This window comes from Gymnogyps californianus, chromosome 7 (genome assembly GCF_018139145.2).
Source record: "Gymnogyps californianus isolate 813 chromosome 7, ASM1813914v2, whole genome shotgun sequence".
NCBI lineage: Eukaryota > Metazoa > Chordata > Aves > Accipitriformes > Cathartidae > Gymnogyps > Gymnogyps californianus.
Window position 1 is genome coordinate 26,545,172 of NC_059477.1, and position 25,163 is coordinate 26,570,334.

General features: G+C 49.0%; 2 protein-coding genes across 3 annotated transcripts in view; one reads left to right on the top strand and one right to left on the bottom strand.

The window, feature by feature from the left end:
• Positions 1 to 2,632: 2,632 nt before the first annotated feature.
• Positions 2,633 to 16,843, bottom strand: CNOT9 (CCR4-NOT transcription complex subunit 9). Of its 2 annotated transcripts, none has more exons than XM_050900420.1 (8): positions 16,741 to 16,843; positions 12,170 to 12,349; positions 10,941 to 11,056; positions 9,509 to 9,618; positions 8,738 to 8,847; positions 7,667 to 7,765; positions 5,066 to 5,156; positions 2,633 to 4,357 (listed from the first exon to the last, which is right to left on the bottom strand). In XM_050900420.1, the coding sequence occupies exons 1-8, from the start codon at positions 16,762 to 16,764 to the stop codon at positions 4,182 to 4,184; spliced, it is 906 nt and encodes a 301-aa protein (XP_050756377.1). In that variant the 5' UTR covers positions 16,765 to 16,843; the 3' UTR covers positions 2,633 to 4,181. The 2 variants fall into 2 exon arrangements, with proteins under 2 accessions (XP_050756377.1, XP_050756376.1); XM_050900419.1 differs by having other exon boundaries at positions 2,633 to 4,350; positions 5,065 to 5,156.
• Positions 16,844 to 18,166: 1,323 nt separating this feature from the next.
• The window catches only part of USP37 (ubiquitin specific peptidase 37), a 35,034-nt gene continuing 28,037 nt past the window's right edge, over positions 18,167 to 25,163 (top strand). Inside the window, exons 1-5 of the mRNA XM_050900428.1 lie at positions 18,167 to 18,339; positions 21,913 to 22,084; positions 22,637 to 22,737; positions 24,023 to 24,204; positions 24,570 to 24,644. Of these exons, the coding sequence (XP_050756385.1) occupies positions 18,184 to 18,339; positions 21,913 to 22,084; positions 22,637 to 22,737; positions 24,023 to 24,204; positions 24,570 to 24,644 (686 nt within the window). The 5' untranslated portion in view covers positions 18,167 to 18,183. The remainder of the gene's footprint in view (positions 18,340 to 21,912; positions 22,085 to 22,636; positions 22,738 to 24,022; positions 24,205 to 24,569; positions 24,645 to 25,163) is intronic.

The following is a 25,163-nucleotide window of genomic DNA, read 5'->3' on the forward strand; positions in this document are numbered from 1 at the left end:
AGTGGCCATTCGGCTGTCCCCAGGGCAAGTGGGGACTGCCTGTCGCTCCTGGGGACCTCACATGTTTCTGGAGTCACGGAGCGGCTGGGGTGCCACCCCAGCTGCCTCCCAGCAGTGCCCAGTGCCAGGGCTGAGCATTCCCAGCACCGGCTGTTCTTGCAGGGCTCAGTCTGCAAGGACTCACTGCAGTACCTGCACCCTCCCGCACCCAATGTGCCAGGGGGACACTGACCCACCGACCCAGGGCTCAGGGTGCCCACACCCACAAATGGAAGGGTGGCACCACGCTCCTCTCAGGCCCTGCTGAGTGGGTGCCCTGACAACTGCTGGCTTGCACAGTGCCAGGAGTGCCCTGCACCCTCCCCCAGCATGGTCTCATCCCCCCTGCACCCCATGGCCTTCAGGGAACCAGTGGGGGGACAACCCCAGACACCCATCTGCCTGCACCCTCCTGCCTCCTGGCAGCACCCAGTCCGGCGTGGCCGCTTTGCAGGGTCACAGCACCAGGAGCCCACCTGCCCCATGTCCCCTGCGCTGCAGCAGGCAAGGGGATAGAGTTGGGAATGTTTTTGGGAAGCCAGCATGGAGGGAGGGGCACTGAGGCTGGAGGAGTGGAGAGAGACACTGGCCTGGGACAGGGATGGTCTTGGTGCCACCATCAGGTATGTTCTCTCTGCACCCTGCCATACGTGTGCAAGGAGGCAGCGTGCAAGGGAGCTGCTTGCAGCCCCCAGGCCTGTAACTGGGCTGATATTTTGGAGCTAAACGGATCTCTGCCAGTGCCAGCCCTTACAGGCTCCCGGCACGGCCCAAGCATACCCAGCCCTGCCCCAGCCGCGGAGCTGTGCCTTCCCTGCGCATGCAGCGAAGAAGAGACGATCCCTTCCAGCGCAGGGCAGGTCCCATGAGCATGGACACAAGGACACAGCCATTTGGCCCTCCCCGGTGCATGAGCGATGCCCGCAGCCCGGCCCCATGCAGCCCCCCTCACCCCTGTCTGAGTTACACTGTCAAGGGGAGTGGGACAGGAGCCAGGGGCTGGAGAAACCCAACCCAAGGGCTGCCCGCAGGGCAGCTGCCTCCTGCCAGGGACAGCCCTGGCTCCCCCCAGCACATGCTGAGCCACCACAGCTTCTCTCCTGGAGGTGACAGTCCCCAAGCGGAACTGGAGGGCCAGCGGGTGTGAGCGCTCCCCAGCCGCTCCAGCGCAGAGTCCCCCGGCAGAATTAAATGCCACCGTGGGGGTGGCTATGCCAAAGCAGGGAGGGATGCCCCCCCCCACCCCCGGACACCTCCCCACCCTCCTGCTGCCCCGGTGTGCACACAGACTGCTCTTGTCCCCGGGCTCTGCTCAGCCCCACTGCCCCACACAGCCTTCCCACCTGCCCCAGGACACGCTGCAGCACCCAAGGATGGAGCCTGACCCACGCAGGGAGACCAGCCAGCAGCTGACAGGGTCAGAGGGGTCAGGAGGGGTCAGACAAGGGGCTCTGGAATGGGGCAGGACAACCCGGGGGTGCGGGGCTCCGGGGGGCAAGTGACACCTTAAAGCAGAAGAAACAAAACCGCCGGCACCTCTCCCCCCACCCCACGCCACCCCACCCGTGCAGCCGCCTCTGGGACGGCGCTGCCCGAGCTCAGGGGTCCCAGCCCGCCCCGCCGCCCCTCTCCCCCCGCAGGACGCCCGGTTCCCCCGCGGAGGACCCGGCGCCGAGCCCTGTACCCGCTCTCCGGTGCCGTGCCGTGCCGTGCCGCTCCGCCGGTGCTCCACCGCCTGCGGCCGCACGGGGCCGGGGCTGCCCGGGCTGCCCGCCCCCCGGCAGCGGCAGGACGGCGAGCCCGCCCCCGCGGGACGCCCCCGGCCCCCGCACGCCTCGCAGCCGCCGCCTCTCCAGGTCGCCTCGGATTAAGGTCACGCCGCTCCCGAGGGAAGGCGGGGGGAGAGCGGTGGCGGGGCCAGCAGGGGTGGGAGCACCCTACAGAGCCCTCCACTTGGGGCTGAGCCCCCATTCCCAACCCTCCGGCACAGCCTGTCCCTCCCCAAACCCGCTTGCACCCAGCACAGGACGTTCCCAGCGTGCCCCTGTCCCCTTCCCAGGACACGGTGGTCTACGGGCACTGCCAGGGCCAGGATCCTCCAGGACCCAGAGAGCAGGGCATGGTTCGAGCATCCTGGGGGAGGAACCCTCCCTACAGGGATCCAAGCTAGGGCAGCCTTGAGGCAGGCCGAGTTGGGTGCAAGGGGTGCAGGGCAGGGACCAAATTTCAGGTGGCTGATGCTCTAAGAGACCCCTGGGCAAGCATGGCAACGCTCGCAAACACGCTGCAGGAAGGCAGCGAGCGCTCTCCCCGGCGGGCTCCGAATGGAGCCCGCCGGGAGAGCGCTCGCTGGCTTCCTGCAAACCAAGACGGAGCAGCACCTCCTCCCCAAAACCCCTCCATGTCACCTGCTCCAGGGGAGATGGGGTGCCGCAAGGATGCAGCCAGCTGCCACCAGGAAAGGCCACGCACTCTCCCCAGCTCACATCCCCAAGCTGGCGCAGCTCCCGCTTCCTCCCTCCTGCAATAAATCCCCCCCCCCCGCCGCCCGCCTCGCTGCTTGCCCTCCCCAAGAGACGAGACCGGAGCAATCTGCGCTGGCTGGGGTTTTATTATTTATTAATCTGAATTTACAAAAAAACCCAAAACAACAACAACAACAACAAACAAACAAGAAAACCCAAACAGAAGCATTTTCACACCCTGTCAAGGTCAGGGTGGAGGGGAGGGAAAAAGGCGGCGATGGTTATAAAACGGGACCCTGGGGGCAAGGAAGAGGCCGTGCTCTGCCCTTGTTACGCAAGGCTGCGAGGGGAGGAGGGAAGGGAAACGAGATGGGATTTAAGACACTGTTGGCACGACACCGCAGATGATCAGCAAAATGGGCTACTCGAGGAGCGGGGAGAAATCGAGTAGCTGCCCAGGCTTGCCTGCAGCCAAGAGCAGGCAGAGCAGGCTCCGCTGCAGCAAAGCCCGGGAGCTCCTCGGCTGCTTCCGAGAGCCCGCCGCAGCCGCACTAACTCCTCGGCGCAGGGAAGGCGGGTAAGCGGCTGCTGGTTCAGTTTAGTTGCGGTGGGGCCGAGGCAGACGCCAAGGCAGGCTTGAAAGCTGAAATGGATGCACCCGGCTGGCAGAGATGAGCTGGAGGAGCGGGGGAAAGGGAGGGAGGCCAGGACTGAGAGGCGCCTGGCAGGCAGCAGCAGGCACGGAAGCCGGCATACCTGGAGCCCGCAGGATGTCGCTCCCAGCTGTCCCGCAGCAGGGGATCATCGGTCGGTGCCCTGCCCACCACCACACGGCAGGTTTCCCAACGCTGAGCTCCGTTTGACGAGCCAGCCAGCAGCCCCGCTGGGCAAGAGCTGGGCTAGATGGGAGGCCAGCACACATCAGCCCCCGGCCGCTGGTTAGCTGCGGGAGCACGCTGTTTACAGCACAAGAGCCACAGTCCTGCTGTCTTCTCCTCCCCCCGAGCCCTGGGAAGCAAGCTTATGATGCGTGGGTTCATCACAAGTAACCCACCCCTCCTCTTGGGGCAAGCACCACGGTGGCCCGGCTCCAGCCGCTGCCTCCGTGCAAAGGAAGAGAGAAGCTCGCTGTGCCAGCCAGATGCAGAGCCAGGAGCAAGAACGTGCTGGCAGGGAAGAAAGCTGTCCCTGGGCTACCTGCAGCTGAGTAGCAGTCTTAAGAAGGGATAAAACAACTGGATTGGCTTTTATTCAGCTCACTCATCTAAACAGACGTGTAAACAAGAAGTGCCAAGGAACTGGAGGGATGTGGCACGCACACCCCGCGTCACACACCACTTGGGCGGAGGCTGAGCTAGCTGGAAGAGTGGACGTCCGCACTATCCCCTGCCTGGCTGTGGGGGAGATGCCAGCCAAGCCTCCTGGAGAGACAGGGATCTTTACAGATTGGTTTTATTGATTTTTTTTTTTTTTTGAAGCTGTAGTATCAGCATTTGCTGGTGTTGCGATCCCCAGAGGCATGCTGCATTGCTACAGAGCAGCCCTTTCGCTGAGTGGGATGGTCTGACAGGCCGGCAGCCAGCTGGCGTGCCCAGTTTGTTGCGGAAGAGGTCACCTGTTCCTGGTTCTTTGTAAACCTGAGCTGTTTCTTCCCCGGTCCCTCACCTCCCCCAGCAGTCATTGCGGAGGAAGAGGGATGCCCCGTGGGTCAGTGACTTGACCCTCTTGCAGGTTCTTGACGAGCTGAGCCAGCCAGCGCTTTGTGGTGGTGTCATCCTTCAGGACCTGGGCGAAGGTGGTGTCCTTCAGTTGGTCAGGAAGGCACTGCCTGAGAGCTTCACGTGCCCTACATCAAGAGACAAGAAACGGGGCCCAACAAATAAACTCACAGGGGCAAGAGGGGAGCAAACCCCACTGGGGACACGACGCTCCTTTGCCTGGGGTTCTCCCTGGCAGGGCCAGCCAAGGAAAGCACCAAGCAGCAGCACCACAGCACGTGGCGCTCGGCCAGCCAGCATAGCTCCCATCCCTCACACTAGACCCCACCGAGCCAACCCCTGTCCCCTGACACCCGTCAGTCAAGAGCAATGCGATGCCAGGAGAGGCCGAGGCAACAAATACATACCCAGCGGCTTCGGGCAGAGCTGCTGATCAGCACGAAATCAGTTTGTATTCCCTCAACTGAATTCCATCTATTGGCTTCTACTGCTAACAGCCCACAGGATGCAGAAGAGGGAGAGCATAGCGTACCTTCCACCTCAGTCCCTCCCTCATACCTAGGTCAAGCTACATTTGAGCTCCGGCAGTCATAACCTGCACAGCTTGAATCTGCACAAGCCCCAAACAGTCACTGTTTCTCCCATGTACCATAAAAGCTCCTGGGACTAGCAATAAAAAAAACCAAACCAACCAAAAAACCCACCCATTTTCCACACCAAGCTAAGGCTGATGTAAAGACAGACACAGAACCTTGACTCTCCCCAAGTGGGCACTGTGGAGAAGAGAAGTGCACTTCCAAGGGAGTGGGAAAAGCCCCTGCCCAAACTCCTAAAATGTTTACCTGGGGTTATCGGAAAGGCGAAGGTAGCAGCGGACGACATGTTTCAGCAGCCGTGCTGATGGCTCCTTGGAGAGCTGCAGGACCATTTTACCCTGTTTGACAGAGGCCAGTGCCACCGGTTAAAGTCTTTGTAAGAACAGCTTCACAATCAGCAGAGACTGGGAAAGACCATTAAATCACTCGCTCTGGCCTCCCACGCATAACAGCCCATTACCTTTCATCTAGATACCCCTGCATGGAGCCTGGCGCTCTGCTTGCCAAGATGCCTTTGAGAAGAGCAGCTAGCCACAACTTGGAAAGGATTCTCCCAGCAGCTTGAGGAAAGCTTGTCTCATCTCTATTTGGTTTTTACCTCCTCAGGACTGCTTAGTGGTCCAACTCTCTGATAGACAAAAGCGAACCTGGCGTTTCCCCCTCGTGGAGGAAGGCGAATGTATCCCAAACACTTTGATAAGCTCAGGCTGAGTCACCCTGTGAGGTGTGTTCCCAAGCTCTGCAACATTCCCTGTTCTCATCTGCGCTGCCTTCATTTCAACACCCTTTTAAAACATTAACAATAGCCTGGGAAGCCATGCCGAAGGACTGGACTGACCCACACCACATGTAGTAAGATCCACATCTGGTTTTATCATGCACCTGAGAGTATTTTCTCTTTCTGCTACATCCCTCATTAAGCCACTACTGGGAAGCAAAACCAGGGCAGATCTCCCTGGCCCAGCCTCCATTTCTCATACTATGTAGCACCTCACACATGGTTGCACCTTTGAATGCACCCAGCCTAGCAAACAGTGTGGATGCCTTCACACGCCTGCTTTGAAGGAGTTTAACAGTCTGCCTCCTTATATTTCGGAGTCAATCAGATCTGCCGAACAAGTTGGGTTTTTTTCCTGTAAAACTACATTGGCTAGCACTAACCATTTTCCTCATTAGCTAAATTCACCTGTATTTGGATATTCAGGCAGTTAGCAATTAGCAGGTGCCCCTCATCTGCCCTTTTGCAAGCTTCCTGTTCTCAGCAATTCCCCAGGATATCAATATTTCTTTGAAATAAAGAACAATAAGTCAGAGAGCTCCTCAGACCACTCCTGGATGGAAAATACTAACTTGCTCTTTTAAAAGCATCTAATATTTGCGTAACATCTTAGTCAGTTATCAGCAGACAAGGAAGTAAATCATCACCCTCATGAGACAGGAGTATGCTATCCCGATTTTTGAAATAGAGAACAGAAATGTCTATGATCATTTTCATCTTTCTCCATAGTGCTATGGAATATTAATCATGTCAGTGCTTCACCCAATGGTGGGATTATACCACAGCTAGGATTTCTTCCATGCTAACACAGCTTTACACACTCACATCCTTCTGTGTTCGTACCCTTCCCAGCCATGGATTCTTCCTTGGTCTCCTTCCCTCCCCTACCCCAAGGTTTCTAATTGCGTCCTTCACTTTGCCCCCAAGCCAGACGTACTTTCATCAAAGCCGATCCTTTTCTTGAATGCAAAAATCACGTCACATTGGATATTGTGGACATCATTTCACAATCGTTCATATTTTGCTGTTTGTGGGTGAATTAGGAGGTAACATTTTCTTTATGTTTGGGAAAACAGACAGACAACTAAATATTCCCAATGAAAGCATCAACATTTAGGCACAGAACCAGCACTGGAAAGCGCTTAACTTAATGCTGCATTTTCTTCTCCTGAGGCTGCTCTTTAAAAAGCAAGCAAGCAACCAACCAAACACAAAAGCAGGACAATAGCTATTCCAGGGCAGACGTATTCCCCTCGGCGAGCTCAGAGATAATAAAACTCAAGTTGGGGCTATTACTCCTGGGATGACCAAATTCTGAGTACCCAGACTTCGCCTTCACAGGGGACAGGGAACGGACAAAAATCATCTGCTCTGTGTTCCAACACAAGAGTTAGAGTCATAAGCAGCAGCTAGTAGGAGCCAGGTTCAAAGAGGAAAAAACAGGAGGTTGGCATTCCAGGCACTGAACAGGAAACCCGTGAAACTCCTTGGTAAAGGACACTGTGGATGCAAAAAGTTTCCATGGGTTCAAGGGGAGGATAGGACAAACGCTGGTGGTTACTGCACAGAAAACCCACAACTGGCCCCAGAAATCCAAAGCTGAAAATAGCTGGCAGCTGCGAGACTGTTACAAGGGCAAGTATCATATATGTTTGCCCTACTCTTACTCCTTCGCTCAACCTGCTGCTCTTTCAACCTGTTGTGGGAGACAGAGATGGGAAATGGATCCATGGTCTGAGCCATGTGATCATTCTTACATAAAATTAAATCAATTCACATCTGACCAACCACCTTGAAAACTCTTTTTCTTCTCTAGAGATGTTTACGCCATTTATCTTGGGGACTTCGTATATTACAACTAATATGTGTTCTCTTGACAGGCAAACCAGAGATACACAAAGGAAACATGTGGAAGCAGAGAGCTACAGTGTCGCAAGCAATAAGCCCAAGAACAATTTGCCTCCCTCATCCTGTGCTCCAGCCAGAGAGCAGTAAAGTGGCTGCTGAAGAAGCTGGCTGCTAGAGCATAATTTTTTTCTTTTTTTAAAGAGAGGAAGCAAATAATCTTACCAGTATCATGGCAACATGGGAAAACCGCTCATAAGTCTGACAGATATATGCCAGCCCTGTGTCATCCAGGAGGATTTTCTGAAGAATAAATGTAGCAACCTAGAATGGGGAGAAAGCAGAAAAGAAAGCGTATAAACAACTTATCTATCCTGAAAAGGGACAGCCTTTGTGCTATGTTCTTTTCAAGGCAGTCCCACAGCTGAAAGGCCTTTCAGCAGGCAGCAAATGCTTTACTCGGTGAAAGTTTAAAGTCAAAAGAAAATGCAGGACACTACACAATGCTTGGCATCTCTGGCTAAAGAAAAGAGATGGACACAAAGCAAGTGTGTACAAGATGACTGGATGCAGGTTGCATAAGACAGCAACTACTGCTGGGCCGCTCAGGACAGCTCAGGATTATGGCCACACTACTCTGGTCACAGAGCAAGAAGCAGGAGAAGGATCTGTCCCTTGGCCCTGCCATCTAGGTGGCAAGCTGATTTCGGTTTTCATCTTGAGCGTTACCGATTCATCATGAGACACGTGACTTTCTGGAAGAACCTCAGCCAGCTATGTTAGCAGGCTTCACCAGAGAAGCACACACAGACTAAAACCTGTGGCCAGCCAGCCTACCTGGGTCATCAGACCAGTCTGACCACAGATCTGAGCTCATGGGGGAAAGGGGCCCCTGATCAGGAGACAACAAACCGGTCCAGTGCGGTCAACATTCTCATAACCACCACTCACAGCTGCTGCCCAACCTCTGCAACTGTGTAGCTACAGCACTTGTTCTCTCAGGCCAAGGAAAGTTGATCCAGCTCAGCCCTGAAAGTTCCCCTCCCTCTGCAGGGTTGCAAAAGAGGGAACGGGTGTTGAGAGCAGCAAGATCTTTCCCAGCAAAACTACCAAGCTCAGAAACTCCAGCTTAGTTTGGTGGTTTTGGTTTGTTTATTTTTTGAGGAGGTAAAAACTCCACCCTGAGTTGCCCCAGCATTTGCAATGGGACACAAGCCAATTCCGCAGGTTACTGGCTACCTGGTCAGTCAGAGATAAACATCAACAAGTCTTAATTAAGACAGAAAGAGTAGGTACCGTTTTGGAGAGTTCACTGCCAGATTCCATAATGCGTAAGCAGAGGGGGATAATTTCTGTTGTCAATAAGAAATTTATCACTTCTTGCTCATCAGTTTTCACCAAGGCCCCTTGAAGGAAAAACAAAACTAAAATCAATAAATGACAAATTGTTTCAAAAAAATGCAGCATAAAAGTAATCAAGCTGAGTTTGGGTATTGTTTGTTTTTCAGAAAGGGGATGCATTCTTGGCTCTCCCCCAGTGGTAACACAAACACAAGATGATCATGCCACCCACAGCAACCTCTGGGAAGAAGAAATGCATTTTAAGACCCTCTTACTTTATGCATTGAGAGAGAAATGTTTTGGGCAGAAAGAAGAAAAAAAAAAAAAACAGGATAAGGGGAAGACAGGGCAAATACACCCAAGTCAATCAATGACAAAAACCCAAAGAAAGCCCAGTCTGCACCCACCCATCCCAGTGTCTAGCTGGCTGGGCTGAGGGCACAACAAGCCTGCAGGTGCTCGTACTCACAGGAAACGTATTTTTGGCAATGCACCCAGACTTCAGTGTTTTCTTATTAGTGAAAAGCCCAGTTCCTACACACTAAGAGGAACCTGCCTCCACAACTGATGGAAAAGGAGCAGCTCCTCCTGTTAATGCTACAGGACTTAGAAGATCCCAATAAAAAGAGACCTGTGATTTTGGTCGTGCAGGTCTCTATACCCACAGCATGAACTGCATCCAACTTGATAAGAAACCAGTGCTCCAGCATTAGTCTGACTGCTTACCAATCACTCCGAGGCTTGTGAGCCGCAGGTACTCAAACGGACGTGTCTTGCTAACTGTGTGCAAGAAGGGGTACAGGAAGAGAGGGATATGAGCTGCCAGAAAAGCTGACCTGTAGGAAAGGGAGAACACCCAACGTGAGAGACAAGGAAAACAAAGTGAGCACACAATCCAGCGTTACCATGCAGAGCCTCGGACTATTCCTGACAGACACCATTGCTGCTGCTCCTCAAAAGAGGGTAACAGTTTGTTCTCTGATGGAAAGGTATGAAGTAAATTCTGTACTGGGCGCAGCACAAAACCTAGCACCTAAACTGTCAGTTACCTGCATCGCTGCTTCCAGCTGACCAGGAACAGAGCACGTCCTGTTGTTTTTATTACCTCTTCCTGCCACCCAGACCCTCTGCTTTGTACGTTCACTGTTGCATTTCGCCTTGCAGGCTCCCATGGGCAGGGACAGTCAGCCACAATGCATGTGCAAAGCCTCTGCATGACAGAAATCCAGACTGGCTGATCTCTAGGCATTACCACAGTTTAAATGTGCACAGCCACCTTTCCCCAAGAGTCTTCACACTGCCTTCTGACCATGATGAAAAATACAGACTGCAGGGAGAAACCTGGAGATTGCTCTGCTAGCAGAGGGAAGCTCTCTTGCACAATCATCCAACGTTCTTCCTCTGTTTTCAGTTTTAAAACTTTAAATGTAAAGGTGTGTGGTGTAAAACTACCCTGTTTCTTTGGATATCATCTCATGGAGGGTTGCTGTATAACACTACTTTGCAGCAGCTGAAAAACAACTTCAGCTATGCAGCACTTTCTCCTCAGCAGGAACAGAAGCATGAGATCATGGATCGCTGGGTAGTTTTCTTCTGAGTTTTAGCTACTCATTTTGGCTGAACCAACATCATCATCTCCCCTGCTGACATGGGCTGGACACAGGTTGAGAAAACCTGAAGTCAGGCAATGGCTAAGGACTCCAGACATGGCTCTGCTATTGCTCACTTGCCACACACAGTCCCTGGGAAGGACAGTCCTGCTTATTCCACACTTTGGGCAGCTCGTCTAAATAACTGTAAGCTGCTGGTCTAAATAACTGTAAGGTCATTAAAACAAGGATCCTGCACACAGCACTCAACACAAAGGCACCCTTATCTCTGGCTGAGCTCCCAGGAGCTGCCACAACCCCATGTTTTGGGAATTTGCAGAATCTCAGGATGATCCAGGGAATGCAATGCATTTAGGACCACCTTAAAGCTGTCATCCTGATAATCTGTGCAAAGAAGTGAAAGCAGCAGGCAGCTGCCTATCTTCCAGCTCTGTCCTCTGTTCCACTTCTCTTGGTAAAAAAGAAGGCGCTTACATGCTTCTGGAGTCAGACAGGCTGAGCTGTCAACATCAACATTTCAGAAAACTCATGCTCTTGGAAACGCTTACCTCGTTTCAGGATGCGATGCAACACACTGTAGCAGAGCTAAAGCATTGCAGACTCTGTTGGACTGATGGGCTGTCAAAGTTGGAGGGTTGATTGATGGATAAATATTTACAATTTCCTGAAAAGTAACAGATAAAGAAAAGTAAAAGGAAAGAAACATCAGAAAGCTGCACCAAAGCATTTGCCCAGCAAGGAACTAAGGTGACAAGAGATGACAGTTTGTTTTTACCACGCATCACTTCGAAGTTACATGGCAGCCACCATGCTGCCCAGGCAAGGGCAGAGCTGGGTCAGAGTCAATCTGACAAAGAGTCACAGGAATGCATTCAAACCTTAATTTCAGTAAAAAAGGGTTCATTTGATTGCCTAGCTCTTTACTAGTGTAGGGACGGCTTTGTTTTGAACTTCCAGATCGAAGAGGAGTGTTGTTCCTGTGCCTAGAGGCAGAGCACACCCACTCTATTCATACTGTAGCTGCTGGTACTCTTCTAACTCAATGCAGGGAAAGCAGCTGAGGGTGAGAAATCCGATTCAGAAATCTGTCTGCTTCCAACTATAACTCCCTTCTAATTTTCTTCACTTGTTTCAGGACCACTCCGAGAACAGTTTGACATTGCCAATCCTGCACTCTTTTCTTTCCTTCTTTGAAAGAAATTACTAGATTGGACACTGAGAGATAGCCAGTCATCAGCTGTAGAGGAGTTTGCCCAGAGATAAGCTGAGCCGCCCAGTTTCACGTGAAATGCAGGTACATTCCCTTGCAAAGATCTCTGGAGCAGTGAGCAGCATTCCCATGCTGCCCTTCCAGCGGGCTCCCTGCAAGGGCAACCTTCTGACCAGGCAGTGCTCAAGCTCATGCAAAACAAATCAAACCAGAGATCTTAGGAGTAAGACTGTTGTGGCTCTGCTCTGACACTGTATGAAAATAAGCAGAACGTGATCCACAGGGAGCTCATACAGCCAAGAACTTGCCTGTTCCCCTTCCAACTATGTAAGCTGTCTAATTAGAAATCTTACAGTCTCTGCACACATCACCTTGCTAGTGATGATTAATGGCAAATGGGGTTCCCACGTCTGCTCCCCTCACCACACAATCCAACATACATCATACTCCCAGCAATGGCAATAAGGGACCCCACCAGTGCCTCCCCAGATCTGCCCCATGGATGCACAAGCTCTGCAACGTGCTGGCGCTGCACCACGGAATAAAGACGCCGCCAGTCCTACCCACCTGAAGGAGCGCTGCGATCGTGCCAAATGAGTGCCACAGCATCGGGGCAAGGTCAGGCACAGACTCTCGCTTCTTGCTCAGCTCCAGCAGCGCGTTCTCCCGCGTCTCAGGGCTGGACAGCTCATTGATCCACTGGTAGATCTTTTCGCGGTCAACCTGAGCCAGCGCTGTTGGCACAGGCTGGGAGGGAGACAAGAAAACTTCAGTCGAAACATTTTATCCAAGTCTCACCCAAACCCTTCCCACCACCTGGCAGATAAGCAAAAAAGTGCTCAAGAAACTCCTGACTGGAGGAGGAAGGAACTAAAGCTGCATTAAGATACTCTAGATATGGATCCCTTCCTTAGATTAGTCTTATTATTTCACCTATTTGAAATGCGAAGCTTTTACTTTCTGGCCTGACTCGTTAGGACAGTCTCTCTTAATCTGCTTGTCCAGTAGTACCTTGTAACTTCATTCAGCAATGTAAGAGCCATGCTGCTGCCTGTCTGTGCCAGCAGAGCTCCCGGGGAGGTCACACATACTTTAGCCAGCTATCATTTGCTCCACCTGCATTTAGCACCCATTCATTTCATGCTTCAAGTGCAAGCTTCCACAAATTCAAAGTAATGCAGACGCTACCTTTTTCTCTCCAAAACCATCCATGACATTGGCACCTGCCAATGGGATTCGCCCAACGTACATGAGAAAAATACTCATACAAATACTAGAAAAATTCTCACTACTCTAACGTCAGCATGACACCGTCCACAGCCAGTAACACCTGCTCTTAGAGACGTCTCGTATTCATCCCATGTATCTTGTTTACACGCATAGAGCTAAAAGGGAATTTTTCAAGACTCATTTTGTGGAAAAATTCCTGTTCAAAATAAACCCGGAGAAGGGTAGATCTGTATTCACAGTCAAGGCACATTTTCTACTACTCAGGAGAAATGCAGGATTTCTCTTTTGCCTTTCTTGAAACACTAGGGAAAAAACAGCATCAAGGCCAACAAGTTTTCAAGCCAAAAAAATGAGGGAGGGCTGGGAAGGGAAGGAAAAGAAGAGAAACAGGGACCGTGGAATTCTAGCATAGTTTCTGTGGAAAGAGCAAGGCGCAAGTCTCTCATTGAAAGCTTGTCTCATGCCTCTGCTGGTCCAACAAGCACTCAAGGCGCAAACAAATGCTCAGCAGGCTTCCTAAGTAGACAGTTTGGCGATTCAGACACAAAATTTTGAGGAAGACAAACATCAGCATTAAAACCTCCTGTGTGAACACTTCCAAAAGCCAGTTCAGAACCTATTCAAACATTCTGCCGCAGTGTTTACTATTCAAGTAAAGCACAGCCCTGTTTGTACACTGCTGCTCCTAAGCTAGCCTGCATGCAACCAGCTCAGCAACCCCATGTGTATGGCAATCACGGCTGGGAACAGAGAACAGACTGTATTTCTTTTTTTTTTTTTTTAAACTCAGACTGAAACTCTTCATGCGCTTACCACAACAGATGTGAGCACTGCCTGCACCGCACTGACAGCAACGCTACTACCGAGGCACTGAAGAGAATACGAAGGAGTTCAGGAATTGAAAGTGCCTTGAACCAAACCTGAAACCATATGCCAGAGGCAGGCTCCCAGAACTGCAGGAGGGAAGAAGGGAGAATTCTTAACCTTTGACAGACACCTCCAGAGCTTTCTGTCTCTAAACCTGCAAAGGTTTTCCTCCTCTGTTCATCTACATATTATATCCATAGTCATGTCCAAAGAGATTCTTCCCCAGCTGTGGGATTTCTCTCTCCCCTAGCCACTTCCATTGTATTATTTAACTTAAATGTCTATATATAAGCCAATGTGCTGTTATCAATCCCTATACTCTAGGGCTCAAATACCTTTTTAGTTGTTCATCTTGCCTCCTATCCTCTTTTTTCTCATCTACCCAATTTTGTTTGTTTGTTTTCCAGAACCTCACACTAAATTAGTAATTCTGACAAATTTATTGTGCTCTTACAGCTGGGAGTGCAATTCCAATGGCAACTCCTACACTGGAGCTCAGAAAGAGAGGGAGAATGAATAGAGCTCATTTGTTTTCATTTGGGATGGTAGAGTGACAAGCAGTGTAGCAATAATGTTGTTATAATTGTGTTATCTAAAGCTTCCATCTATTTTTCTAGGCTCACTGGAAGTTCCAGTTCCTGTAAGCTTAAATACATCGACCCTTTAAAAGCACAATCATGTGCTTGTGATCCCTAGAGAACACTAAGTAGATTTTCCACACAATTAAGTTTATGATGTCCAATATCTGTCTTAGCCAGAACCACCTGCTTTTCACAGGCTCTACAGTTGCTCCTCTCATTTTAGTTTAAATTGAAAGACATATTTTTTCCTAACTTCCTACTTTATTGTTGTTCCCCCTTCTCCCTCTAAAACCTAAAATTCTGGGGAACCCTGAGGGCTACACTCAAATCCTACAAGCTCCAAGACAGAATCCTGCCAGGCAGACTTTCTTTTGCACACAGGGAAAGCAAAAGTTACCAACAGTATCTCAACACAGCACAAACTAGCCACCTCTGCATCATGAAAGATCTTGTAACACCTTCCTCAAGCGAACCGGCATTACCTCAAACATCCATGCCCAATTACATCTCCAGCAATCACATAACGAACTGGATTTAGGCAACTGGCTTTCTCTTCCTAATTGAGAGGTTGCTGCTAGGCACACTGGTAAAAGTACTGGTCAACCAAAGCAGAACATTGACTAACTGCATACATGTGCTTTTTAAACTATTTTGATAGATCACCAACTCGAAAATACCAAAATGAACTTTGAACTTCAAAAGCAGTGAATTAGCTGGTTTGAGTTGGGCTTTCAATGCCTTACTGCTAGCTACAGCTACGTTTATTGGTTTTAGCCTGTTCTTGAGCTTCTAGCACGTCATGCTGTCTTCAGGTCTGAAATCGAAGTGTCAGCTCCGCCACCAGCATCACTGTATAAAGACCGATGCTCCGGCTCCACAGCTTTGTCATGACAGCGTTCACAACACCCAAAGGGATTCCTGAGCCAATTCATGACCCTACTAAGAGGTAACGTTATTTACTGGAGCTCCCAAGCACACCTCCAGAGCCAAACACCCTTCCCTGTCGCCTTTAGTCTAAGCATACTAACCGACTGTAGTAGGAAACATTTCACTACAGAACTACCAGGTGGCATGAATTATGTATAAATTAAGTATACATTCAAATGAGTCCCAAAATACAGTTGATTTATATTCCTGAAACAGATTATTTTGTTAAAATTGTCTTTAAAAAAAATCCTTTCATAGACAGGTGACTAGAACACAGATAGAGGATTAATGGGAGATACAACAGTCCCTCACGCATTTCAACAAGCACTTAGAAATTACATTGCTATAAAAATGTAAATGCTGACTAAGAGAGTTCACTATGATCTTGCACATCCTTCTATGCTCTGGAAAGCATCACTTTAAATCAGAAGTATTTGCCAGCACTCCAAGAACCAATTTCAATTAATGAGCACTTAAACAAAGTGGGAAGACTTAAAAAGTTCTCTCAACTCCTAAGTACTTTACTCACTCTTGTTTGCTTGTTAGTCCAAGCAGATCCTTGAGCTAAGTTCATCTGAAAACAGCTCTAACTGCTGGTTTTGCAATACACCTGCCAAACCCAATACACACCAGAGACTCATTCAACTCTAGGAAGTCTTACAGATGCAATGAATGTGCATTTGGCAAAGCGAAAACCAAAACACAAACCCGCTCAGATGGGAGCTAAGATGCAATAACCACAACGTTCAAACTCAGCTTCCATTTTTGGACCCAACCAGGCCAAGGTACTGTTCCACTCCCACCAGCCTGAACATCAGGCACCCCATCCCACCACGGCAGCTTCCTGAGGGGGAGGAGGGCAAGCACCAACTACGGACAGCACTGCAAGGTATTGGAGGAAAAGGGAAGAACGAACAGGCAGTCTCTGCCTTTCCTCCTGCTTGCCTGCCACACTGAGGAACTTTTCGCTATCTCCTCTTTCCCTCTGCAGTCAAGGCCAGAAGTAGAAGAGCTCCCCAGAGGGCAGAGTAGGTGGCTAAGCATGCCGGAGGCGTCCAGGCGCAGAGAGGGAGCACAGTGAGCCAGAGGAGGGAAAACCCTATGTGATACACACCGGGCGGAAGGAGCACAGCCAGGGCACCCAGCGGGGAAGCCCTCCGAGCCCCTGTGCGAGCCACCCCATCCCCACGAGCAGCAGAGCAAGGCACGGCCACCTTGGGGAGGCACAGAGGAGTCCCCAGCAGAGCAGCTGGAGCAAGAAAACGCTCACTCAGCGCCTCCCCACTACCAAGGGGACCCCGCCGCCCCTCCGCCGCCCCAGCCGGCCACCGGAGCGCTGAGGGGAGGGAGCTCACCAGGGCTCCGCCTCCCCGCAGCCCAAAACCCCCCCCGCCACGGCCGGCCGAGAGGAAACGTCCCCTCGTAGTCTACGAGCGGCCGCGCCCCCACGGCCCCGCTCTCCGCGCGGCCTGTGCAATAGCGTCCCGTCCCCAGCCCCATCCCGCCCCGCCGGGGCACGGAGCCCCGCCTCACCGCCGCCGTGGCCAAGCTGTGCATGGTGGGAGCGGTGCCGGTGCTGCTGCCGGTGCTGCCGCCGGGCCCGGGTCAGGAGGCCGCCGCCGCCATAGACTGAGGCCCGCCCCGACCCTTCACGCCGCCGCGCGCCCGCTCGCCGCGAGGGAGGCTGGGACAGGGGCGGGACGAAGAGGCGAAGGCTGCGCGCATGCGCTCGGGCGCCGGCGGGGCGGGGCGGGCGGTGCCGGGGAGGGTGGGCCAAGCGGGCCGCTTCGGCGCATGCGCGCGGGCGGGAGGGCCGTCGCGGGGCGCGCCGGGAAGGGCGCCGCCGCGCTGACGTAAGCGGGCGCGCGTGCGTGCGTCGCGCGGCGTCTCGCGCTGCTGGCCGGTTCCCGCCATCAGCCGCCGTCCCCCCTTCCCCCTCCCCCCCCCCCGGGCCTCAGCCCGCCCAGCGGCGCCGGGGACGCGCCGGGACGCAGGTACCGGGGCTCGGCCCCCCGCCCTTCCTAGCCCCCCTTCCGCGCCCCCCCCGCCCCCCCCCTCCCCGCGGCGCCCAGCCGGGTGCTTCCCCCCCCCCCCCCCGGCTGCGCGGCGCCTGCCCTCACAGCGGCCCGGCCCGGGGCGGCCATGGAGCGGCGGGGCGGGAGGCGCTGCCCTCGTCCCCCTTCTCCTTGTCCGGGCGGGCGGCGGGGCCGCGGGGCCCTGCCCGGGGGCGGCGAGGGGGGAGCGGGGCCGCCGCCGGGCCGGGCTAGGAGCGGCGGCGGCGGCGACTGAGCGTGGGCTGCCGGGGGGGAGCCTGCTCGGCGGCGCCTCCCGGGCTGCGCGCAGGGGCCGCTTCATTCGTTGTCTTCTGGTTTTTAAAGTACGCCCCGCCGTGCTGACCGGGAGCCCGCGGCGGTGCGGGGGCTGTTTCTTGTACCGCTGGGCCGGTGGCTTTCCCGGGCGGAGTGCTGGGGGGGAGCCGGCAGCGCAGGAGGGCACCGCCGCCCCGGGGACCCCCGGCCAGGCCCCTCCAGGTGACCGTGGCTCACGTCCCGTCAGAACCGAGCTCGTTTTCCCTCTTCGGCTTCCTCCGAAACTTTGGTTTCCATCTCTTACCGACTTCCCTCAGGCACTTGTTTTTTCTTTCCTTAAATCTGTTGAAGTTGCCTTAAGGATTTGCAAGAACTTCTGTGTCTGGATTGGATCTGCTCGCCTTTCAACAGTGAGGAATCAGTGCATTGCTGCCCAAACTGGGAGAGATTTTACTAATCTAAGTTTCCTTCACTTGTATCTAACTCTCCTTTACTGTGTTTAAAAATACCAGCAAAACAGTTCTACCGAGCTTCTACAGAGACTTTAAGCCACGCTTTTATCTTTATGTAGAGATTATTTGGCCTGCCTAGTTATAAATTTCTCCTTTTTAACAGGTTTTTAAGGTGGAGTACGCTTACTCTTGTTAGCTCTTTTCCGTGAGAAAGCATGGCTCCACTAAAGGTGCACGGACCTGTCCGAATGCGCAGCATGCAGACTGGGATTACAAAATGGAAAGAAGGGAGCTTTGAAATTGTGGAGAAGGACAACAAAGTGAGTCTGGTGGTTCACTACAATGTTGGAGGAATTCCAAAGACATTTCAGGTACACCAAATATTAAGGCTTTTGTTTGAGCAGTGCATGGATTGTGCTCTTTTGTGAACAGCTGTCCTCTTCAAGGCTATTAAGTGTCACGCAAACTTCTCTCTGTCACTGTTTCTTGTTCCTCGTTTCCTGAACACTAATCCCTTTGTATAACTCTCCTGTAAATTATTCACATGTATTGTTAAAGGATCTGCCAAGGTCAGCATCGAGGTACCACTGAATGGGAAGAACTAAAAAACAGAGAAAAGTTACCAAAGTGTATAGCATCGTGGCTCAAGTGTTCAGACTTTTAGAACATGTAACCTTTCTGTTACTGGTACATTTGCAGAACCTAGAGGTGAAGATCCTGAACACTTTGTACTAGCAGTTTTCCCAGCTGAGGAATAACGGTGTTAACACGCTTGTAGCCTTTGCTTGTTTATACAAGACTCTGCTGAACAGCAATTGTTATAGTTTTAGGTTTTAAATATGCCAGGCAATGTGGTTTCCTCACTGGGAGGCTGATGCAGATCACTGTTAAAGATTCTCTTGCAATATTCAGCCTAAATTGCCTTTTTTTCATTCTGTAGTTTTCAGCTCAGTCTTCCTAGTTTTTTGTGCAAAATGCCCCAAATGGAAAGAATGCAAAGGAGTGTTTTTCTGTAAGAAATTTCTATCTGATTTAAAAATATGTAGAGGATATAAGAGCAGTTGGAAGAAAAAAAAAATCCTGTCTTATTTAGCAACTTTGTAACAGCCTAAACTGATCTAAATGTTGGCTTCTGCTTTTTCGTGCCACAATTGTTTTTCATCAGTAGCGTTCACCAGACCTTTCTCTGAGCCATTTATTTCCGTGTGCAGACTCGGTGAAAAAAAGTTCGCTTTATTTTTGAAAGATCAGGTTTTGCTGCCTTAGTGTGCTGAAAAGTCTCAGCAAAGAATCTGGCAGCCTGTGTTGCCTCAGAGTCAAGGCGTGAGAAAATCATTAGCTGTGGATGGTTCCTGCCTCTGTTACTGTAGACTTGACAAGAGTCGTCTGCCTTCTCACGCGCGATGCTGTGACTGCATGTTTGATTTAATCCAGCGTTGGACCATGTTGCTTCTGAGAAGAGTGGTCTCTTCTTCCCCTCGTATCTTCCCTGGGTGCTTGTTCTCACGCACTCCTTTCTGCCTGGACAAGTGTTAACGTGGTGTGACAGTGACTCAAAAGGTGGTTCCGTGGGGAGGATGAGCCTATAGAACAGCTAACCATGGCCTAAAGGGGCAGGTTTTGCTCCAGTCCTCTCGTGTCTGCTGGATCTGGCACTCATCAGATCTCTCTGAGCTCAGTGGAGGGTTTTCACGTGAATTAATTTGGGGAAAGGACCGAACGCGAGATCTGGTAGAGGGGGTGATACGGCACCATGCAGCTAGGACCGCAGCAAAGGAGGAGGAGGAAATTCTGCATCTTTAGACCAATTATTTTTGTTTGGATGGTGGTTATTTTTCAGCAGGATCTGCTTTCTGGTCCTGTTCGTCTCGAAGCAACACAGACACCGGCACGAGAGCGTTGCGGGGAGTGAGCAGCAGGCAGGGAGAGGTGCCTGCCCCTTGCGCTGCAGGCTTGTGCTTGAGTGTAGTTTGTGTGAGCCAGCCCCAGTCTGTCACAGTGCTCTTGCATATTGCTTCAGGCGTGACAAATTTCTGATAATTTTGCTTTAGAAGTAGCATTCCCTTTTTTTGACGAGTTGCTCTGGGAGAACTGTGGGTGACTTCCCCACCTTTTTTTACTTTTCTGTAATGGAACATTTGGATGGATCCAGGGTTGTATTTCTTTCTACAGTGACTGGTGCGTCATCAGATTTCTTATGTCAGATGATATGTTTTACTGATGTTTCAGAGCTTTGACTAAATTGTCCTAGATGCCAGATATGTATTAAGAGAAATATTTTGTTTACCGCCACCTCCCAAGACTTTTTGATGCTGACTGGGTCATAACAGGTGCATGGAGAGTATGGATGGAGCCCTCTCATGATAGCATTTTGAGTTGAAATACGTTGGTTTGTACTGAGATGGTGAAGTAACTGTAATCACTTTGCACTGGGCTCAATGTTTTAAGAGAGGATGAAAAATTTGGAGCCCCTTTTCAATTCTTAGGTCTTTGAAGACATTTTTAGCTTCTTTTAAATAAAAAAACAACCAACCAGCCCCACCCCCCACCCCAAAACACAAGGATTGAGCACAAAGTATTTCAGAAGTGTAATTTTCCCAGCGAAATAAACCCTTAGTGTCCGATTGAGGTGGTTTTCCAGCCTCTCTTATAAACTGCTGTTGTGTCTAGATTGGCTTTCCAAGAAGCTAGAGATCTGCATGGAAAAAAAGAAATCTCACTGATGGACATGGAGTGCCTTTTACTATCTTGGTCTTTTATATAACTGAACAAATTTAAATAAAAATTGGGAATAATTTTTATTTTTAAACTTGTGTGTAATTTGAAGGAGACAAGACAGGTTCTAGAGCAATGTATAGCGAAACTTTGACGTTAGAGTGTAATTAGTGTTCATGTCTATTAATTCATCATCGTTATTTAGATCGGTAGTGTGGCAGTATGCAGGTCAGGCCAAATTAGGAGAAGACTCCAATCTGATGGGCAGTGTCTTACTCTGTCTTGTGTAGTGCCTAATGACCTTGGCTGTGGTTTCCAGTCATGTATGAAGCATTGAGTATAGCAATATACTGGCATGGAGGTTATTGTGTAGCTAGTGCCTGATCTTAGGAAAGGCTAAAGAAGCGGCAGGAAAATGAAGAATTAAGAAAAAAAGGACAAGGGAATTGAAAATGAGAGTATGCTTAGGTATGTATTGTCAAACTTCCATGCAGTCTGCAGATGTGAGATATTCTTTTGCTTCCTCTGCTTTAGGAGTTACCCTCAACCTGCATGCATAGTAGAGCCTTTATGAACAGCCAGTTCTTATAGGTGACTTAGCATGAAGTAACAATTAAGTAATGGTATAATAAAGTAGCAGCAGCATTATTAGGGAGCACAAATTCTTATTAAAATTATTCTTGTGCTTGGCCATAACCCTGAAAGTTTTGACACCACTTAATTGTTATAATGTTGCATATAGACTAAGCATGTTTCTTATTGACTTACTCCCTCAGCAAATTTTTTAAACTATGTCAAATCTGTCTTCCTTGAGAGCAAATTATAAAGTGAGTAGAAGTTTGTACTTAACATTTAAAACTTTCCCCATCTTAAATTATATTTCAGACTTCATGTGGAAGTTTCAGACAGCTAAATGGGACTGTATGAAGCTCTTATTCCTTTACATTCAAAAACGTCACACTCAATAGCAAAGCAAGTTTCAGAAAGCTTATCCAGGAATATAGGGACTGTTGAGCTATAGTGATACTGTCCTTTCAGTTCTGTTGGCTTCCAAGATCACTGATTGCATTAATTCTGCGAGGCTTAATGTTTGCTTGAAATGGAGCAAGGAGTAGTATTTCGGTGCGAGTGCCTCTTACCCTCTCTATTTGAAGTGTTTTGTTTTAATTTGTAAGTATTTTGGCCTTTTAAAAATGGATTTATGTTTATAGTCACTTTCTTGTTTTCAGCTAAGCCATAACATTAAAACTGTGACCTTACGACCAAATGGTAGAAAACTGTGCTGCCTGATGCTAACACTAAAGGATACCAGCTTCCTAACAATTGATAAGGTACCATTTAAAGATGCAAATGAAATGCGAATGTACTTGGATGCAGTCCATCAAGACAGGGTTCATACTGGTAAGCACAATTGTTGTAAATCATGTTAATAACAGTTTGGAGAGGGTTTAGTGCCGTGTTTTCTTTTTTTCATCTTTAGCCATTTTGTCCTCCTTCTGTTACTGACTTTCTTTGCGTTTGTGTAAATGCTTCTTTCTGGCCCTGAACCCCAATTTTTATTATGTACCTTTCTTATAATGTACGTTTGTCATGCTGAACAAGAAGCAGAGATTAAACATGTAGGAATTGTTTATGTTGTAAGTATGTTGGTATTGGAAAAACTCTTGTCTGTTTATCACACATGCATAGTCTCCTCCCTTTTTATTTTACCTCTTATTTTATTTTGTCCTGTTTAAGGATAGGAACTTTACAGCCAACTGAGTAAATGACCAATGTAAGGGATATCCATAAACTTGTGCTTATGTCTGTGCACTCAGAATATTGTACTGTCTGTTGGAAAGAAATCTAGTGTGTCCCTTCAAAAATCAACTCCAGCTAAATAACGTCTTACAAATAAGAATGCCAATCAGTTAAATGACAATCAAATCAAATGTTGTGTACTTTTCCTGTCAGCTGGGAAACCCTCTCAGGGATCTGGCAGCTTTGGAGGTGTGCTCGGCAGCAGGACCACACAGAAGGAAGCTAATAGGCAATTCTCTTACATAGAGAACCAGGTTTGTTTAATTGTTCAAATTTTTCCTTTCCTTTAATTTTATTTCATTCATTTCCTCCTCTCATTCTCTTATTGTATGTTGTAATAGCACTGTAAATACTTATTTTGCATCCAAAGTCTTTGTAATGTAGAGGGCTTGGAATAGATGTATACAGGGTGGTTGGGAACGGTGTGTCTTGCTCATGAGGAGCTATATATTCTGTATGAGTAAGAAAGGTCAGTGTCTGGCTGTGGAAGACAGAATATGTTCTTCATGCTGAGCTATCAGTCAGGCAGAGAAGCAGCAGAAATAGAGGGGAAGGACATGATTAAGACTTGCTTCTCGCATAGTTCTGAATATCTCTTTGTTTATACTGAACACCTTACGTAGCAGCTGAAAATGTTATAGTCAGCATAGGTCTTAATGAGTTTAGCAGACTTCAGCCAAATGTATATGTTGAAAAGCTGCTGACCTAGTTTTGTATCAGAATAAAAAGTTACTGAATTTGTGGCATTCTGCTCAGATTTTTGTGTAAATTTTGCAGACTTTTCCCCGAAAGTGTTTTTTCTTCAAAATACTTTTGTTCTTCCTTTTCTCCCTGCATAACATAGATTTCATGGTGTATCTACCGGCTTTAATTTACTCTGTTATCTCTGTGAATATACTTGTATTACCGCCCTGAGGGAGAATATTTTTGACGTTGTCCCAAAACAAATTTTACATGTTGCTTAAAGGCTATCTCACAGTAAAAACTCTAAGGCTGTGTATACAGTGGTAAGATTAGAGGTGTTTAGTTTTCAAGCCTAAAATTCACCAACATTCCTCAGTTAACCAACTGTTAGCTCTTTCCGTTGCATTACGTGTGGCGCTTGCTTGGCCCAAGGCTGTCGGTGCACTGTTCTAATTGTGAGGTTTTTAATATGGCTTTTTTTTTTTTTTTTTTTTTAATACCACTCAGATTGATCTGGGGATAGTTAGGAATCATGCCTTGGGTTTTTTAATGTCAAAGCATGTAAAGGAGATTTTAAAAACTAAAGTTCAACTGAGTTAGTGTTGGAAAATGAGAAGGGAAATTGGTTACTGCAGTAGGTTTCATGTTTAGGACTTGCGTCGATACAGTCAAAATTTTACCCATGTCTAATTAGTGTTAAACTCTCTTAAATGTATTACAAGTAGCATTTTTCTGCTTTTGGATGCTACACTGTAGCAAGTAAAGCAGTGGCGTAAATGCTAGCTTAGACTAAAGATGGTCTTTTTTTTCACTGTTTCGGTTGTCTCCCTGGCCCCCTTCACTTGGGTTTTGCAGACTCCTCCCAAAAGAGTGACCGTGGAAAGTAAGGAGGAAAATCCGTTTCGCAAGGTGCTGGGTACCCCAGCAAGAGCGTCTGTTAAGAATTCCGCTGGAACTGGAACACCTAGCAACAGGGTGAACATTTCAGCATCTCCTGCATCATCAGCCCCTCACAGAACAGGCTTGTTGGAGAATCGGTAGGAGTGTTGTCCTCTTATTACGATATTGTTAAAATTTAGCTCTTTATAGAGCTGCAGGTGGAACTCAGTACACCTAGAAGTAAGAAGGGAATATGTTTCTTCCTCTGGTTTTGCTGTTACTTTTAACAGGATGTTAATGCGTACTTTTCTAGCCTGTGGCTGGTACTGGCACTAGAGCTTTATGAACAACTTAAGAGTTGGGCAGACCAAATTCTTCTCTGTATGCTATGTTATAAAAGTGGAGATTGTGGAAGATAGGTGCAAAATGCACAGAAAGCATTGAGGAGTTCTGTTCAGTTGGAAGAGGATCATTTACTAGCCTTTCTGAAAGAATGACCACTTCAAAAATTTTCTGTCATCAGTGAAAAGAGGAAAAGAACACAACCTCCTGGTTCAGAAATGAGTGAAGATTATCCCAAAGAGAATGATTCTTCAACGTAAGTAACTGTTGTTCCTAGTTTCTGATTTTAAACTCTTTGTTCATTTGTAAACGTAAATTTTTCTGAAAAGAATGCTTGAGTATTTCCTGTCTCAGCAACATGGTACAGGCCAGCCACTAGTCAACTTCTGAACACACTTGGTGCTTGAAATGGGGTTTGCATTCAGGATTAATGAGGGAAACAAAACTTGCTCTTGCAGTTGATTTGCAGAAACTGGCACACGCAAAGTTTGTGTCATCTTTCTTTTGTCAGTTTAGTCAGGATTGTCATATGTGCTATATACGTATAACAATAGGTATCTTCTTTATTGAACTTGCTTTGACCCTTTTCAAAACAAAATTCATAAAGGGAAATTACCATTTGGAGAATAAGCTCCGTGTGTTTGAAATTGCATTTAATCATAAGTAAGACGGCTTGTTTAAATGAATTGATTAAACTTATCTGCGAGTAAAGTTTAACTGTTCCATAGTCAAGTATTAAAAGTGATAGGAGAAAAATGCTTTAAAACAAGTTGTA

What these genes read in the sequence shown, in the direction of transcription:
- CNOT9 (XM_050900420.1), bottom strand. Translation starts at nt 16,764, where the DNA reads ATGCACAGCTTGGCCACGGCGGCG. An exon ending in CCCATGTTGCCATGATACTG is followed by an intron (nt 5,157 to 7,666) that starts GTAAGATTATTT and finishes TCTGTCAAACAG; the next exon opens with GGTAAAATGGTCCTGCAGCT. An exon ending in TCGCCTTTCCGATAACCCCA is followed by an intron (nt 4,358 to 5,065) that starts GGTAAACATTTT and finishes TTCTTGTCTCTT; the next exon opens with GATGTAGGGCACGTGAAGCT.